Source organism: Euphorbia lathyris, chromosome 5 (genome assembly GCF_963576675.1).
Source record: "Euphorbia lathyris chromosome 5, ddEupLath1.1, whole genome shotgun sequence".
Lineage (NCBI taxonomy): Eukaryota > Viridiplantae > Streptophyta > Magnoliopsida > Malpighiales > Euphorbiaceae > Euphorbia > Euphorbia lathyris.
In genome coordinates this window covers 95,238,519-95,255,062 of record NC_088914.1, presented here as the reverse complement: position 1 = coordinate 95,255,062, position 16,544 = coordinate 95,238,519, and the positions used below count along the sequence as shown (strand labels likewise).

The 16,544-nt window shown below is 39.5% G+C and overlaps 1 protein-coding gene across 1 annotated transcript; it reads left to right on the top strand.

Moving 5' to 3' along the window:
• Positions 1 to 1,680: 1,680 nt before the first annotated feature.
• LOC136229936 (uncharacterized) lies at positions 1,681 to 6,115 on the top strand. The gene is made up of 3 exons (XM_066018796.1): positions 1,681 to 2,674; positions 4,860 to 4,997; positions 5,133 to 6,115. Exons 1-3 carry the CDS (start codon positions 1,681 to 1,683, stop codon positions 6,113 to 6,115), a joined length of 2,115 nt encoding a protein of 704 aa, XP_065874868.1.
• Positions 6,116 to 16,544: the final 10,429 nt, after the last annotated feature.

Below are 16,544 nucleotides of genomic sequence, written 5' to 3'. Positions count from 1 at the left end.
TCTTGTTATTATAATCTGTTTGCACATTTATTAATCTATAAGATCAGATCTCCATTGAAAGCTCAGGTAAGAATCCGGTCGGGTCTTCACTTTTCCTTCAATTGAATAACGTTAGAAGATAGGATTTGTAATCATCTGAATATTCTAACAAGGTTAAGCGTATGAATGTGTAAATTGGTTTAAATCGAAGTCGCTAAGAATTCGGTTAACTTAAACTAGGTCTTTCTAGGTTTTAACGCTTTCGATTGATTAAATTCCTACCGCTAAGGAGGAACTGTCTAATTGAAAAGAGGTTAGTCTTTAGGAATACTTGGATTAACTTTACAAATTAAGGAAAGATAAGATCGGGAATGAATAAGGAACGATTATAACTAGTTCAGATTATTTTAATTAAGAACATGTTTCACAGTCAGTGATCGATAGAAAATAAATTGCTTGGCCTGCGAGAATCTCCCTTGATTGAAGTTTACACCCATTGATTTAATTTCTTCAATTTCTTTTATTCATATTTCAGTTTTAATTAGCATAATTAATCTTCACAATTCAAAACCCCCAACTTTACCTTTTGTTAATCGGTTGTCATTATTATTCAATTTGTTCAATAATCTCTTGGGTACGATCTCTACTTGTCCTATCTACAAATTAGTTTGTCACTAGAAAGTTATAATTATTTTTGGTGGTCTCGACACCCATCAAATTTTGGCGCCGTTGCCGGGGATTATTCTAACTAATTTAATTTTATTGATGACCAGGTCTGAACCTTCTAAAGAACTTCTTTTCGAATCAGAAATAGAACTTTTGACAAGAAGAATTCGTAAGGAGATAAGGCTACAAAAATCACAAGCCGGAGGAATTCATAGCTCCAGCGAAGAAGAACTTTCAGACGAAGAAGTTGAGTTAATTGAAACTGAGACAGAAAGCATGGCAACTCTCAGGCAATTGCACGCCCCTGAAGCTGACCAGCAGCCTCTGTGCGTGACATATCCGAATTTGGACGCAGCCTTCGAGCTCAAATCGGGACTGATTCATTATTTACCAAAGTTCCATGGGATGGAGAGTGAAAATCCACACAACCATCTGAAAGAATTCCATGCTGTTTGTTCAGGTATGAGCCCACAAGGAATTACTGAAGAACAAGTTAAATTGAGGGCTTTTCCTTTTTCTTTGCAGGATGCAGCCAAGGATTGGTTCCTAAATCTACCTTCGGGATCCATAACAACATGGGTAGAAATGACCCAAGCATTTCTGGAAAAATATTTCCCAGCCTCAAGGGCAGCAATGATCCGTAGAGAAATCAGCGGCATCAAACAGAAGGACATAGAAACGCTCCATGATTATTGGGAGAGGTTTAAGAGACTTTGTGCAAGCTGCCCCCAACATGGTATAACTGAACACTCCCTCATTCAATACTTTTATGAGGGGATGCTGAGCATGGAAAGAAGAATGGTAGACACCGCCAGTGGGGGAAATCTCATAGATAAAACCCCAGCGGCAGCTAAGGAGCTAATCCGGAGCATGGCAGCGACATCGCATCAATTCGGAAGACAGCAAGAGAGTTCCAGAAAGGTGTATGAGGTGAACACTTCAGCAATTGAGGAAAAACTTAATTCTCTAACCTCCCTTGTTCAGAATTTGGTTTTAGGGAAAGCAGTCTAGGTAAAGGCATGCGGGATATGCACGATGACCGGACATGCCACGGATGAGTGCCCTACGTTGCAAGAAGACACTCCAGAACAGCTCAATGCTCTCGGGTATCAAGGACATCCCCAGCGGAGGTATGATCCATACTCGAACACATACAACCCCGGATTGCGTGATCACCCGAACCTGAGTTATAAACAGCAAAACAGTGTCCCGCAACCGAATCCTCCACAACAGTACCATAGACCCCAACAGTACAGACCTCCCCAGTCCGACCCAAACTCAGGTATAACATCTAGTTCTAATGATCATTCTGTCATTACTAATTTGGTTAAGTTTCAGGAGGAACAAAGCAAGGTGATTACCAGCCTTCAAGCAAACTTACAGAACCTAGAAAAACAGATGGGACAGATTGCGACCTCATTGAGTGCAATTCAGACACAGGGAAAGATGCCTTCACAAACTGAGACAAACCCCAGACAGAACGCCAGTGCAGTCACGTTGCGCAGCGGGAAGGACTTGGTCTTGCCCAAGACTAAGCAACCCTGGGTCCAGCAGCAGGCCACTGCGAAAGAAAAAGAGGTATCTGGGAAAGAGTCTGATAGCTCAACAAATGACAAACTTCCAGAAAAAGAAATTGAGAACCAAGACCCACCTTTGGTGATCAGACCACCGTTCCCTAGCCGACTAGCCAAATCAAAGAGGGAGAAGGAAGAAAGGGACATCTTCGAAACCTTTCGAAAGGTAGAGGTAAACATCCCTTTACTTGATGCAATTAAACAAATACCTCGATATGCAAAGTTTCTGAAAGAATTATGTGTGAATAAGACTAAGCTAGCCGGACATGAGAAGGTAATTGTAGGAGAAAATGTCTCTGCTGTATTACAAAGAAAAATTCCCCAAAAATGCAAAGATAAGGGTATGTTTGCTATTTCGTGTTTAATTGGTAACACTAGTATCAAGAGAGCAATGTGCGATTTAGGTGCGTCAATTAATGTTATGCCTATGTCTATTTACTCTGCCTTGAATGCTGGTCCACTTACAGAAACAGGCGTAGTAATACAATTAGTAAACAGAGCCTTAGTTTACCCAAAGGGAGTTTTAGAGGATGTTTTAGTGCAGGTCAATGATTTAGTTTTCCCAGCCGATTTTTATGTGTTAGATATGCAAAATGACGACAATACCTTGGAATCTTCCGAGATATTGCTTGGAAGACCCTTCCTAACCACGGCGAGAACTAAAATTGACGTCCATAAGGGCATGCTGACCATGGAATTTGACGGTAAGGTTGTCCAATTCAATGTATATGATGCCATGAAATATCCAAATGATATATCTTCTGTTTGTGGTGTTGATGTAATTGAACCTGTCACTCAAAATTTGCTTGAATTAAGTGGGGAAGATGAGTTGCAGGTTGCCTTAAGCGAAAGTCTAACGATGGATAACGATGATATGGAAGAGAGCATCAGAGAAATTGTTGAAGCTCTGGAAAAATCTGATCAGCAGGTGAGAAACATGTACCATGTGAAATCAATTGAGGCTAATGAGCGCCCTTTACCTTCTATTGTGCAGGCACCGAAATTGGAGCTAAAGGTGCTGCCCGAACACCTGAAGTATGCTTATTTGGGGACTGAAAATACATTACCAGTGATAATTTCCAATAAATTGACTTCGGGAGAAGAGGGACAGCTGATTGAAGTTCTACGGCGGAATAAAGAAGCTATCGGATGGACCATTGCTGATATAAAAGGGATAAGTCCGTCAACTTGTATGCACAAAATTCATCTTGAGGAAGGTGCAACCCCAAAACGTCAGGCACAACGACGGCTTAACCCGCCCATGATGGAGGTGGTAAAGAAAGAAATCCAGAAGATGCTCGATGCCAAGGTAATTTTCGTGATCTCGGACAGCAAGTGGGTCAGCCCGGTTCAAGTGGTACCCAAGAAAACAGGGATCACGGTGATTCAGAATGAAAAAGGAGAGATGGTGCCTACACGAGTACAAAACGGATGGAGAGTTTGCATCGATTACCGGAGGTTAAATGCTGAAACTAGAAAGGACCATTTCCCGCTTCCCTTTATCGACCAGATGTTGGAACGATTATCTGGAAAGAGATACTATTGCAATATGGATGGTTACTCGGGTTTTTACCAAATTCCTATGGCACCCGAAGATCAGGAGAAAACTACTTTCACCTGCCCTTTCGGTACATTCGCCTATCAACGATGCCATTCGGGCTTTGTAACGCCCCCGCGACGTTCCAACGATGTATGGTAAGCATTTTTTCTGACTAAGTTGAGAAAATTATCGAGGTTTTCATGGACGATTTTACAGTGTATGGAAACTCCTTTGATGAATGCTTGGCTAACCTTGATAAAATCTTAAAACGATGCCTTGAGTTTAATCTAATTTTAAACTATGAAAAGTGTCACTTTATGGTCGATCAGAGTCTAATTTTAGGTCACATTGTGTCATCTAAGGGTATTGAGGTTGATAAGGCGAAAATAGATGTTATTCAGTCTTTACCTTACCCCGGGAGTGTCCGGGAGGTTCGTTCTTTTCTTGGCCATGCAGGTTTCTACCGGCGATTCATCAGAGATTTTTCCAAAATTACACAACCCATGTGTAAACTCTTGCAAAAGGATGTGGCGTTCGAGTTTGATCAGGCTTGTAAAGATTCATTCGATGAACTTAAAGAGAGGCTAGTGTCAGCACCGATAATCCAGCCCCCTAATTGGGATCACCCCTTTGAGATTATGTGCGATGCTAGCAGTTATGCGATCGGAGCTGTTCTCGGGCAGAGGATCGACAAGCTGCCTCGTGTTATTTACTATGCTTCGAAGACGCTCGACAATGCTCAGTGCAATTATTCGACCACAGAGAGAGAACTTTTATCTATTGTTTTTGCCTTAGAAAAATTTCATTCATATCTATTAGGCACTAAAGTAATTGTTTTTTCTGACCACGCAGCATTATGGTACTTATTGACGAAGAAGGATGCTAAGCCCCGCCTAATTAGGTGGATTCTCTTGTTACAAGAGTTCGATCTCGAGATACGCGATAAAAAAGGGTCTGAAAATTTAGTAGCTGACCATCTCAGTCGACTACTTTCACCGGGGGACAGTGAACCGCTCAAAGATGAATTCCCGGATGAGCATTTGTTTAGCATTAATACGTTACACCGTGGTATGCTGACTTAGTGAATTACATGGTTGCAGGTGTTGTTCCAGAGGAATTCACTAGGCATGAGAAGGATAAGTTGAAGAAAGAGGAAAAATATTATGTGTGGGATGAACCTTATTTATGGAAGTACTGTTCTGATCAAATGATTCGGCGTTGCATCCCGGAAAATGAAATAGAGTCTGTACTGTAATTCAGTCATTCCGGATCGTGCGGCGGTCACTTTGGTCCCAAAAGAACAGCACGGAAAGTGCTTGAATGCGGATTGTTTTGGCCTAATATTCACCGTGATTCTTATTTATTCTGTAAATCATGTGCCAGTTGTCAAAAGTCAGGTAATTTGAGCCAGAGAGATCAAATGCCCCTAACGTCCATCTTAACTTGTGAAATATTTGACGTGTGGGGGATCGATTTCATGGGTCCGTTTCCAAGCTCGTTTGGGTATCTTTACATATTGTTGGCAGTGGATTATGTATCAAAATGGGTGGAAGCGATAGCCACCAGAACTGATGATGTGCAAACAGTTGTGAAATTTCTGCAGGGATATATTTTTTGCAGGTTTGGGATGCCCCGAGTTCTCATCAGTGATAGGGGGACTCATTTTTGCAACAGAGTCATGACCTCCCTGCTGAAGAAATATGGTGTCAACCATCGAGTGTCGACGACATATCATCCTCAGACCAATGGTCAGGCAGAAGTTTCAAATCGCGAGATAAAATCTATCCTGGAAAAGACGGTCAATTTCACACGAAAGGATTGGAGTGCTCGACTGGAGGACGCCCTCTGGGCATATAGGACAGCGTATAAAACTCCGATCGGCATGTCTCCTTACAGACTGGTTTATGGGAAACCATGTCATCTTCCCGTGGAATTGGAGCACCGAGCGTTCTGGGCTGTAAAAAAGTGCAACATGGCCTTTGATGAAGCGGGAGAGGAGAGAAAGTTACAACTGCAGGAATTAGAGGAACTAAGGAATGAGGCCTATGAGAGTTCGAGAATTTACAAGCAGAGGACTAAGCAATTCCATGACAGTATGATCACAAGAAAACAATTCCTAGTCGGGCAAAAAGTACTTCTGTACCATTCCCGGCTCAAGATATTCGCTGGAAAATTAAGGACTAAATGGATGGGTCCTTTCATAGTTACTAAGGTGTTTCCTCATGGCGCTGTCGAAATCCGAAGTATGGAAGGGGACAAATGTTTTAAGGTCAACGGACATCGACTGAAGCCTTTCTATGAAAAATTCCAAGCTCAGGGGATCGAAGAAATTCATTTTGAAGTCCCAGGGAGCTGAATGCTGATGCTCAGCTGCGTCTAGCCATAGACGTAAACTAACGGCGCTACTGGGAGGCAGCCCAAGAACTAGTCTTGACCAAGACTAGCTTTAATCGTTCTTGTTATTATCATTTTTGTTTTCTTTTTATTTTACCTAATTTAACTAACTTCTTCCCTGACCTTGTGATTTTCTGGACTTAGAAATTTGTTGCAGGTAATAAGTTGGGGTTTTAATGGTGGAAAAATGCCTATTTGATTTGTTCTATTTGGTAATGGGTTGTGGAGTTTTGGCTTAAGTAAGCTAAGAGAAGATGGCCCATCAAATTTTGACTTAAAAGGATATTTTCTTTACTCCACTTACCATAATACAAAGAGAACAAAAGAGAGAACAGCAAATTAAAACCCTAACTCCCCTTCATCGATACAGCTGCTCGTGGTACACCCACCACCACTCACCGTCGACATTTTGGCCGCCGTAACTACATCATCGACAGTACCCTCATCGACGGCAGCACCCAATTTATCAAGCGACAGCCGCTTCCTCCAATTAATCCGACGACAGACAGATCGGATTCGTCCCGCCTTTTCCGTTTCATCCTTGAGTTGGTTGCACACCTCCTCCACAGGGCAGTATTTCTTACCTTTCTTAATTTAATTGCTGCACTTTTTGCTTTTAATTTGCTATTTTATGCATCGGGACGATGCAAATGCAAAGTGGGGGAGGGAGGTTTATTATCGAGCGACAATTGTTTAGATGTTTTGATTAGGAGCGCGGCTCTGTTTTAACCTGTTAGAAAGTTGTGACCATCTTGAGTCTTCTAAGTCTGAATTTGTGCGAATATATGCTTGTGGTTAGTGTGAGGTGCCCACATTTTATTTATTGAATATACTGTCTTGACTTAGTGTGAGGTGGGCACCTAAATGAATGTTCTTAAAGTTGTCATCGTGTGTCGTTAACTTATGCTCGAAAATTGACAATCGAAACTAGCAAGCACTGAGTCCCGTTAGTTTTATAGAGATCAAAGTTGCTAATCTGAAAAGAAACAGAATATGAATAACAACTCATTCATTCTTTGTCACATGATTAAACAATTATGGGTCAATCCAAATCTAAAGGAAGGACATTTTGAACTTTGCAAACACCACCTTTTATCCCTATTTTTGGAAAGACTTTGAGCCTAAATGCAAGAACAAAATACATTACACTCTGTTCTATTTTTCTGAGTGTTGTCCAATCTTAGTTTGAAATTCTAGAACTTGCCATGTTATGCATTTTGAGACCACATCTGATGAATTTGAGCATTAAAAAATGATAAGGGCAGTAGGTTTCTTTTCTTAAGCCATTTCAAATAATTCGAACCCTTAGTCTTGCTCAAGACTAACAAAAATAACAGTATCCAGCCCTTAGTTCAGCCACATTTGAGCCTTTTCCCCATTCTTGACACAACCCTTGTTCGAGTCCCTTGGCCAGGGACAATTTAGCCTTCAGAGTCTGTATATTCTTTGAGTTTATTCGATGTTAAATTACTGCTTTGAGCAATTTTCGTGTTTAAAAGCCACAAGTTCGTCAAAGTATAAGGATTCAAATGAATAGTCCTTTAGTTATAGTATATGTGGGTGTGCTTCAAAAAAGTGTCTAAATAGACATTAGTCTGCAAAATAACAGCTTTCTTGTTCTAGTTCAAAGGTTTTATTCTCAAAAAAAAAAAAAAAGAGTCAGAGGCATATAAAAAAAAGAAAGAAAAGAAAAAAAAAGAAAAAAAAAGAGGAAACAAAGAAAAATTTCTTGTTAGTTTCAGTCTGTTATTAGTTGTTTAAGTTCATCTTGAACATTCATTCTGAAATTTGAGAATTGTAAGTCGTTTGTGAATAATTGAGCTTTGATTTCCATTTGGCCATTTTCAGAGTAGAATGTACATTTTTACTACTCCCGGTTCCCCTTTCTTCCTCCCTTGCTTTCCAAACCTTACCCCTAGCCTATATTATACCCTGTTTTAAGTCCCTTTGATTTTTTGACTTGAATTCATACTAAGTGGTGGAGATTTGATATATTGGCAAGCTTATGGCAATTTCATTCTAGGTTGTGAATTGAGCGATTTCTTGAAAATTTAATTTTACCCTAAACACTTGAGTGATATGAGTGAAATCCGGTGAGGGTGTTGCACTCTTCAACCTGTTCTTTCCAGAAATTTGATTGATCTATTTTTAACCTTTCATTATGACAAGTATGTTTGAGTTTGTGAAAACCTTCTACTATTTGATGCTTAGTAAAACGACGATCTTCATAACGCTAGGGGGACTTAGGAAAGTTAGTGGAGTGCGTTTTCTCGTAGAGACAAGTAACAGACTAAACTTTGACATACTTGAGGACAAGCATTTGGCAAGTGTGAGGTAGTTTGATAAGTGCAAAAAGTAGCAAGTAAACACGCATTATTCTCGCACTTATTCGCATTCTGACTCCTTGATTTTAGAGCTTTTTACTTGTTATTATCATAAGGTACTTGCAGGAACCAATTTGGAGAAAGTAAAGCTATTTGGAGCTTAATTGGGCATTTTTACCTAAAGCTGCAGAATTGTGATCAGAGACGACTTAGTCTGGCCCAAGACTAAGGAAGGTCGACAGGAGCAGGATTGCCAACTCAGCAGATTCGGGATTTACTTTCCCAGCAAGCATCCTAACATGCCAAGGAGTGTCTAAATTACCTAATTTCGTGGGGAATGAAGAAGTTTTGTTAGAATATGAGTCTTAAGATCCCTTTCCTTTGCCCTAGATGACTAAGAAGGGTAGAACTCTATTTAAGGCCTCATTATGTTTTGAGGCAGGGGACCTTTTTCTTTACGTTTTTCTTTAGATTGAGCTTTGTTTCGAATTCGAGAATAGAGAGAACTTGTTTATCTTCCAGTTTTGTATAGCTATTATAGCCGAGTTCCATGGTTATGAGTAGCTAAATTCTTATTCGGTTAAGGGATTGAATCAAAGGCGAGCTTTTATTCTTTCTCGTGAGATCGTTGATCTTCATCTTTATTTCTTGTTATTATAATCTGTTTGCACATTTATTAATCTATAAGATCAGATCTCCATTGAATGCTCAGGTAAGAATCCGGCCGGGTCTTCACTTTTCCTTCAATTGAATAACGTTAGAAGATAGGATTTGTAATCATCTGAATATTCTAACAAGGTTAAGCGTATGAATGTGTAAATTGGTTTAAATCGAAGTCGCTAAGAATTCGGTTAACTTAAACTAGGTCTTTCTAGGTTTTAACGCTTTCGATTGATTAAATTCCTACCGCTAAGGAGGAACTGTCTAATTGAAAAGAGGTTAGTCTTTAGGAATACTTGGATTAACTTTACAAATTAAGGAAAGATAAGATCGGGAATGAATAAGGAACGATTATAACTAGTTCAGATTATTTTAATTAAGAACATGTTTCACAGTCAGTGATCGATAGAAAATAAATTTCTTGGCCTGCGAGAATCTCCCTTGACTGAAGTTTACACCCATTGATTTAATTTCTTCAATTTCTTTTATTCATATTTCAGTTTTAATTAGCATAATTAATCTTCACAATTCAAAACCCCCAACTTTACCTTTTGTTAATCGGTTGTCATTATTATTCAATTTGTTCAATAATCTCTTGGGTACGATCTCTACTTGTCCTATCTACAAATTAGTTTGTCACTAGAAAGTTATAATTATTTTTGGTGGTCTCGACACCCATCAGCATCACAGCCCCAAATCTTCATGAAGGAAACGTTGGGCTTTTGGCCCATCCATAATTCATATGGTGTTCCTTCAAATGCCTTGCTTGGTGTATAATTATGTGAGCAACGGTTTCCAAAGCAAATCCCCAAAAGGAGATATGGAGAGAAGCTTGACTCATCATTGAGCGGACCATATCAAGCAGGGTCCTATTCCTCCTTTCCGACACTCCATTCCATTGGGGTGTACTAGGAGGAATGAGTTGGGAAACAATCCCACACTCTCTCAAGAATGGGACAAACTCTTGGCTCAAGTATTCGCCCCCTCTATCAGACCGGAGTGCTTTTACTTTCTTGCCAAGTTGATTTTCTACTTCATTTTTAAAATCTTTGAATCTCAGAAGAGTTTCAGATTTATGTTTCATCAGATACATATACCCGTATCGGTTATAGTCATCTATGAAGGTAACAAAGTACAGAAAACCAGATCCAGCACTGGTGCTCATTGGACCGTATACATTTGAGTGTATCAGCTCCAACAGCTCTATGGCCCTTTCACCAGTTTTGGTGAAAAAACGCCTTTGTCATCTTCCTTCTTAAACAAGATTCACATGTGTCATAAGACTGTATGTCGAATGACCCTAGCGCTCCACTAGAGTAAAGCCTAGTTATGCGTTTCTCATTTATGTGGCCAAGACGACAGTGCCAGATATATGTAGGATTCAGTTTATTAGTCTTAATCCTTTTAGCTTTTATGTTATAGATTGATTCGTTATGTTTTAGATCAAGGATATACAAACCATTTTCTAGAAATGCGGTTCCATAAACAATATTGCCACGATGTATAGAAATCATACCACGTCCAGTATTAAAATTAAAACCATAAATATCCAACATAGAAACTGAAATAATATTCATGCGCATTGCAGGTACAAGATAGCAATTTCTAATTTCTAAAACCAATCCACTAGGTATCTCTAAGAATAATCTTCGATCTTTAAGGCGTCTACATGAGCACCATTGTTAACTCGAAGATCCACTTCACCAGATCCCAGCAATCTCCTATTTCTTTGTCCCTGCACATTTGAGCAAATGTGAGTACCACATCTAGTGTTTACAACCCAAGATGTAGAAATAGCCAGATTAAATTCAACAACATAAATACCTGAACCAGAAGCTTCGTTCTTCTATTTCTCCCTTAGCTTTGGACACGCATTTTTCCAGTGTCCCTTCTCATTACACTCATGGCAGATATCATCTGCTGAGGCCAACCTACCTTTAGAAGCTGCCGCCTTCCTAGCCTTGGGCTTGGCCTTTTGGGCCTTCGCTTTGGACTTGGACTTGGCCTTTCCCTTAGGTACGTTCCCTTTGTTAACCAACAACACTTCTGGAGTCCTCTTGCAGGATTGCTCAGCAAGTTTCAACATGCCATGCAATTCTACTACAGACTTATCAACGCCCTGCATGTGGTAGTGCATGATAAACTGATTGTAGGATGCCAGAAGTGATCCAAGAATGATGTCGACTGCTAGTTGTGCAGGCACTGGTGAGCCAAGCCTTGACAATGTGTCAATAAAACCCTTCAACTTTAGCACATGTGTGCTAAAAGAAGTCCCGGCTTGCATCGTAGTGCTGCATAGCGCCTTTCTTGTCAAGTATATTTCCTGACGAGCTTAATCTTGGAACATCCTTTTGAGTTGATCCATGATCTCAAAGGCGTGCTGCTCCATGAACTGTTTTTGAAGATCAGGAACCATGGTACCCAACATAATGCATGACACATCTCTATCATCCTTAACATATCGGTCATATTCCGCCATTTGATTAGCGGTTACGCCCCGACCTAAAGGACGAGCTGCTGGTAAGGTAGTAGTCAGCACATATTCCTTCGACTCGTGTCTAAGAACTATTTGCAAGTTCCTGGACCAGTCAAGGAAATTAGTCCCTGAAAGCTTTTCCTTTTCCAGGAGTGGTCTGAGTGAGTTGTTGCTTGTTGCAGCCATTTAATTTTCTTTTCGTGTAATTTTGATGTGGAGTTTAATCTACGTGGAAAAAATTACATTAGAGTTAGAATAAAGGGCTTAAGCCAAAGATCAAATTAATAATCCATTTTAATTCGTTATTGGTGATATTTATTTGGCTGTCTTGACCAAGATCCACAATCCATCAATAATCAACCGAGCTAGGGCTCCGCCGTCGACCATTGACGATTTGGTAGGATAGACTATCCAATCCTCCGTAAGGACTCTTGGTTTGATGGGCTTTGTGACACTTAGCCCATCTGTGCTTAGGGCCCGCTCTGAGCTAATGCTACCCACGTTGAGTCCAACCACCATACACGCGTTAGCCATACCGAAGTATCCTAACCCTCGACGGCCCACTAATTACTACAGCATACCTGCTAGGGCACGTCATACACTGTAGCACTACCTGGGAGGAAGAGGTGTGAATCTGGAAAGCACTTTTAAACGACTCAATATTTCATTATCCGGATTAATTAAGTGATACGGCTTTAACATATAATTATCGCGGGTGATGATCTGGTGATCGTTGCTACTTATATTTCATGTTATACTAAGCAATTGTATAATTAAAATAAACATAGAGACTCTATGGGCCTTATAATACATCCTAGTGAAACTAGATATACTATCTAATCTTCACGGGCTTGATTCAAGTCTCCTTGGGCTCCCACCATGGGCTTGGACCATCTGGGCTTCTTCACGACCAATTACAATTTTATGAATAGAACCTATTCTAAAATTACATTAATGAAAGAATGGCACGCAGGCCATATTTTCCCAAAATAAATTAAATTACAAACCGATTTTATTTTAGGGTCCATAGAACTCTATAACACATTGCTGCATGGTAAGACATATAAATATAATGCATGATCATGGCATTCCAAAATCATCTAATAAAGTTAAGCCGAGTTACTTAGGGTGAAATCGCCAATTTTACCATATGTGACTAAGGCCCATAAAGGCCCAAACGGTTAACATCCATTTATATGCAAAATTACAATTTCGCTCCCACTGAATTTTAGGATCGTCACATATCTAAAATTTAGCCCTCCCAATTTAAACCGGTGTCACGGTCTATTGGGCCAATTTCACAAATTAACCATATTCAATTTTACACAAATTATCAATTCGATTAAAATTAAATATGCATGCCAAACAAAAACATTTTAATTCCAATTAATTTTTTTTATTCAAAACACGTTTAATAAATTAAACGATATTAGGGCCCTGATTTTATTAAATTACCCATGAAAAATTTAAAGATTAAAATCAGTCCCGTTAAATCCAAAATTAAACTAATTCTGAATTTTCGACGGACCCGGGACAGTGACAGGGCTGCTGTCCGTGGACAGCAGCGCCGTGGCTGCTGTCTGGCGGACAGCAGTAGTGCTGCTGTCCGCCCAACAGTAGCCACGGGGCTGCTGTTCGCGGACAGGAGTCCCGTGACTACTGTTCCGTGTCCGAATCTATTTTTTTTCTCTTTAAAAAAAAATGGCTGCTGTATTTTAATTAATTTATTATTTAAAAAATAATAATCTCATAATGAAATAAAATACAGACAGAAATAAAATTAGAAAACTTCCTAGAACAATTCTATACGAGGAATTAATAGGAAATTTCAAAACTTTATTTGGAAAAATAATAAAAACCAAATCTTATTAATTTTCAATCAATCAAAACGGACTAAACCATGGCTCTGATACCACTGTTCGGGATTAAAGCCAGTTGTTAGACGAGGTGTCGTGGCCTAATCTCCCGGGCGGACCGGGGGGTGGACACCTCATGGCGACGTAAGCGGTGATTGGCGCCGAAAGCAACCAATCGTGGAATCAAGCTGCTCGGCAGGACCGGAGCTCGGAGTATGGAAGAGTCGCCACCCACGAATGGGAAAATGAACACCGATCCCTTGCGGGAGACCGGTGAGGGTTCGAGAAACTTAGGTACGAGCCGAGAAGGCTAGCTCCTTTCCGGAGAAAGGCTACTAGGCACCCCGACATCGCCCAGTTATGAACCACCGGCCTCCTACTCAGCGTGTTAGGCGATAACGGACTAATCGCATATTTCTTTAAGTTTAAAATTCATTTGAAACCTTTTCTTTCTCGCTTTGAAAAACCGTTTTGAGCATGTTATTTGAAAGCCATTTTAGTAAAGAATCACCCATTTTGCATAAATTTAAAGTATATAGGAGAGAGAGGGGGAGAAGAAAGAATTGATTTATTCACAGTGTGACTTTATGCTTTAGACTATACACTAACTCTAAGCTAATCTCATTCCCCAAAAACGAGTTTATTTACATGGTTCGTACCTTAATCGTCGTTGGAACGATTTAAGTACGTTTCAAAACCCCGTTAATGATATTCACTCGAATCGCCGTTGGAACGACTCGAACGTTTGAAAACGTTGAGCAAACAGTTTCTATCTAAAAGCGTGATTAAGCATACAAGTCAATTTGTTTTGTACAAAACCGTTTAGTTAGGAAAACAATTCAAAACCTCATTATTCACAAAAACAATTTTAATTACAAGGTTCGCTTAATCCGTCGTTGGAACGAATTAAGGTTTTAAAACGTGATGTTTAGAAAGTGGTTTAAAATGATAAAAAAGCCTTTTATTTACACTTTAGGGATGTCTAAAAAACCTTAGCTTAAATAAACAAATCAAACTTTCTTTTTTGTGGTTTATTTTCCCTTTTTCACTCAATTAGCCCTTACTTGAACATCATTACAATAATTAACAAATCAAGGCCAAATTTACCCAATCAAATGTGTTTAAAATATATACATATATACAAAAATAAGATAGAAATATATATATACATAGTTTTATCTAAAAATAAGGATATATCTATATATAAAAATGAGTAAGAAATACTATATGGTATAATGAAGAAAATGAGAAAAAGTACTAAACAAAATACCTTTTTACCCTAATTATAACTATGTAAAAACAATGAAGAAAATTCATAAATGTAAAGAATAACATTTAGTTCTAAATAGTTTTGAGTATTAAATATATAGAACATAACTTTCACCCTAAATAAGAGCTAATATAACTTAAATATACCAAAACTTATATAATACTTTACAAAACTAAGTCAAAACGAGTTAAATCCCAAATATGAAATAAATAGCTATATAATACATAATTAATAGTTATAAGGCCCAAAAATAATTTTTATAAATATATTACATAGTTATATAAATAGATATACAAGTAGAAATGTCAAAAAGAAGAGAAAAGAGGGTTAAAAGTGGAATTTTCGGATTCCAGCAGATTACCGACGGAAAATCCGTCGCCAATCTGCTGTTAGCGACAGAAAAGGAAGAATTACAGAAACAGTCCAGAAGTTTTCAGATTTATTCAAAAGCTTTAGATTAGATCTATTCTATTGTTTTGGATCCCCGAACTACCAAAATTGAATCATAGTCTATAACGGAGATCCCTAAAACGACGTTTTATTTTTAAAACATTATTTAGAAATATTTTCAAAAACTTATAATTACAACGCTATTAATTCCCGAACTACCTTTGAATCGGATCACGATTCGTATTGGGATATTAAAACGAGGTTTTTATTTCAAAACAAAACCGAACGTTTATTTAACACGTGACGAAAATTAAATAAATACGGAATAATAAATAAGACGTGATAAATAAAAGACTAAATAAATAAAAACTATAACATAAAAATAAATAAAGGAAAATAATTTAAATAAAATAAAACGAGTCTAGTCCTCGGATAATACCTCAAGATCGGTATCTGACAGTCGAAGTCGGTTGATTCCACGAGTTGTGATTTTCCGGCGTTTTTTGTGTTTTTGATAAAATATTCAACTTTGGAAAATTTGGATTTTTTTTGGGAAAAAAAATATTTTCTCCAAAAAATTGACTCTCTCTCTAAAAATGTCTAGAGTGAGAAAGCTCTAAAAATTCCCCTCTCCCAAATGCATAGGGATCCGTGCCTTATATAGGCATGGATCCCCGGAAACTTTGGGCGACGCCCGATTAAAATTGGGCGTTGCCAAAGTAGGTTGGGCGGACGCCCAACATATGTTGGGCGAACGCCCAACTTGTGTTGGGCGAACGCCCAACATTAGTTAGGCGAACGCCCAACTTGGTTGGGCGGACGCCCAACTCTTGTTGGGCGCGCGCCCAACAGGCGTTGGGCGTTCGCCCAACGGTCGTCGGCCGCGCGCGCTCAGCGGACGTCGGGCGTGTGCCTCGCGCTGTCGGGCGCGCGCCCAGCGGACGTCGAGCGTGCGCCCCGCGTTGTCGGGCGCGCGTCCAACTGTCGTCGGGCGCGCGCCGATTATCGCTAGGCGCTCGCACCATGTCGCTGAGCACTCGCGAGCCGTCCATTCGACGACCGCAACTCCTACTGACCTCACATCTTTTTATTATTATATATTTTTGCTTTAAAACTCCCGGAATCAACCACTCCAACCATCTTGTTACGGGTTTTCGTCACAGGTCCTCCGACTCGGTGTCTACAGTTGCCCCTACTTTTCTATTTTGACAGTGATGTGTGTGTTTTGAAAACGTTTTTTGCTAACATGGCACATACAATGGAAATATATTAAAGTAAAAGACACATATAGAGTAGGAGGAAGAATACCTGATCTCCACGCCGCATGCTCCGGCTTCGTCTTCGATCTTCGCCTCGGTTGTCCCGCCCTTGCCTCTGAATCGACTGCAGACGAACGCTCCTTCCGGCGACCCTAG

Excerpts from the sequence above, each read along its gene's own strand:
- LOC136229936 (XM_066018796.1), top strand. The coding sequence starts at position 1,681 with ATGACCGGACATGCCACGGATGAGTGCCCTACGTTGCAAGAAGACACT. Across the intron at positions 2,675-4,859 it reads TTACTCTGCCTTGAATGCTG|GTGTTGTTCCAGAGGAATTC; the intron begins GTCCACTTACAG and ends ACATGGTTGCAG. Across the intron at positions 4,998-5,132 it reads TTGCATCCCGGAAAATGAAA|CATGTGCCAGTTGTCAAAAG; the intron begins TAGAGTCTGTAC and ends TATTCTGTAAAT.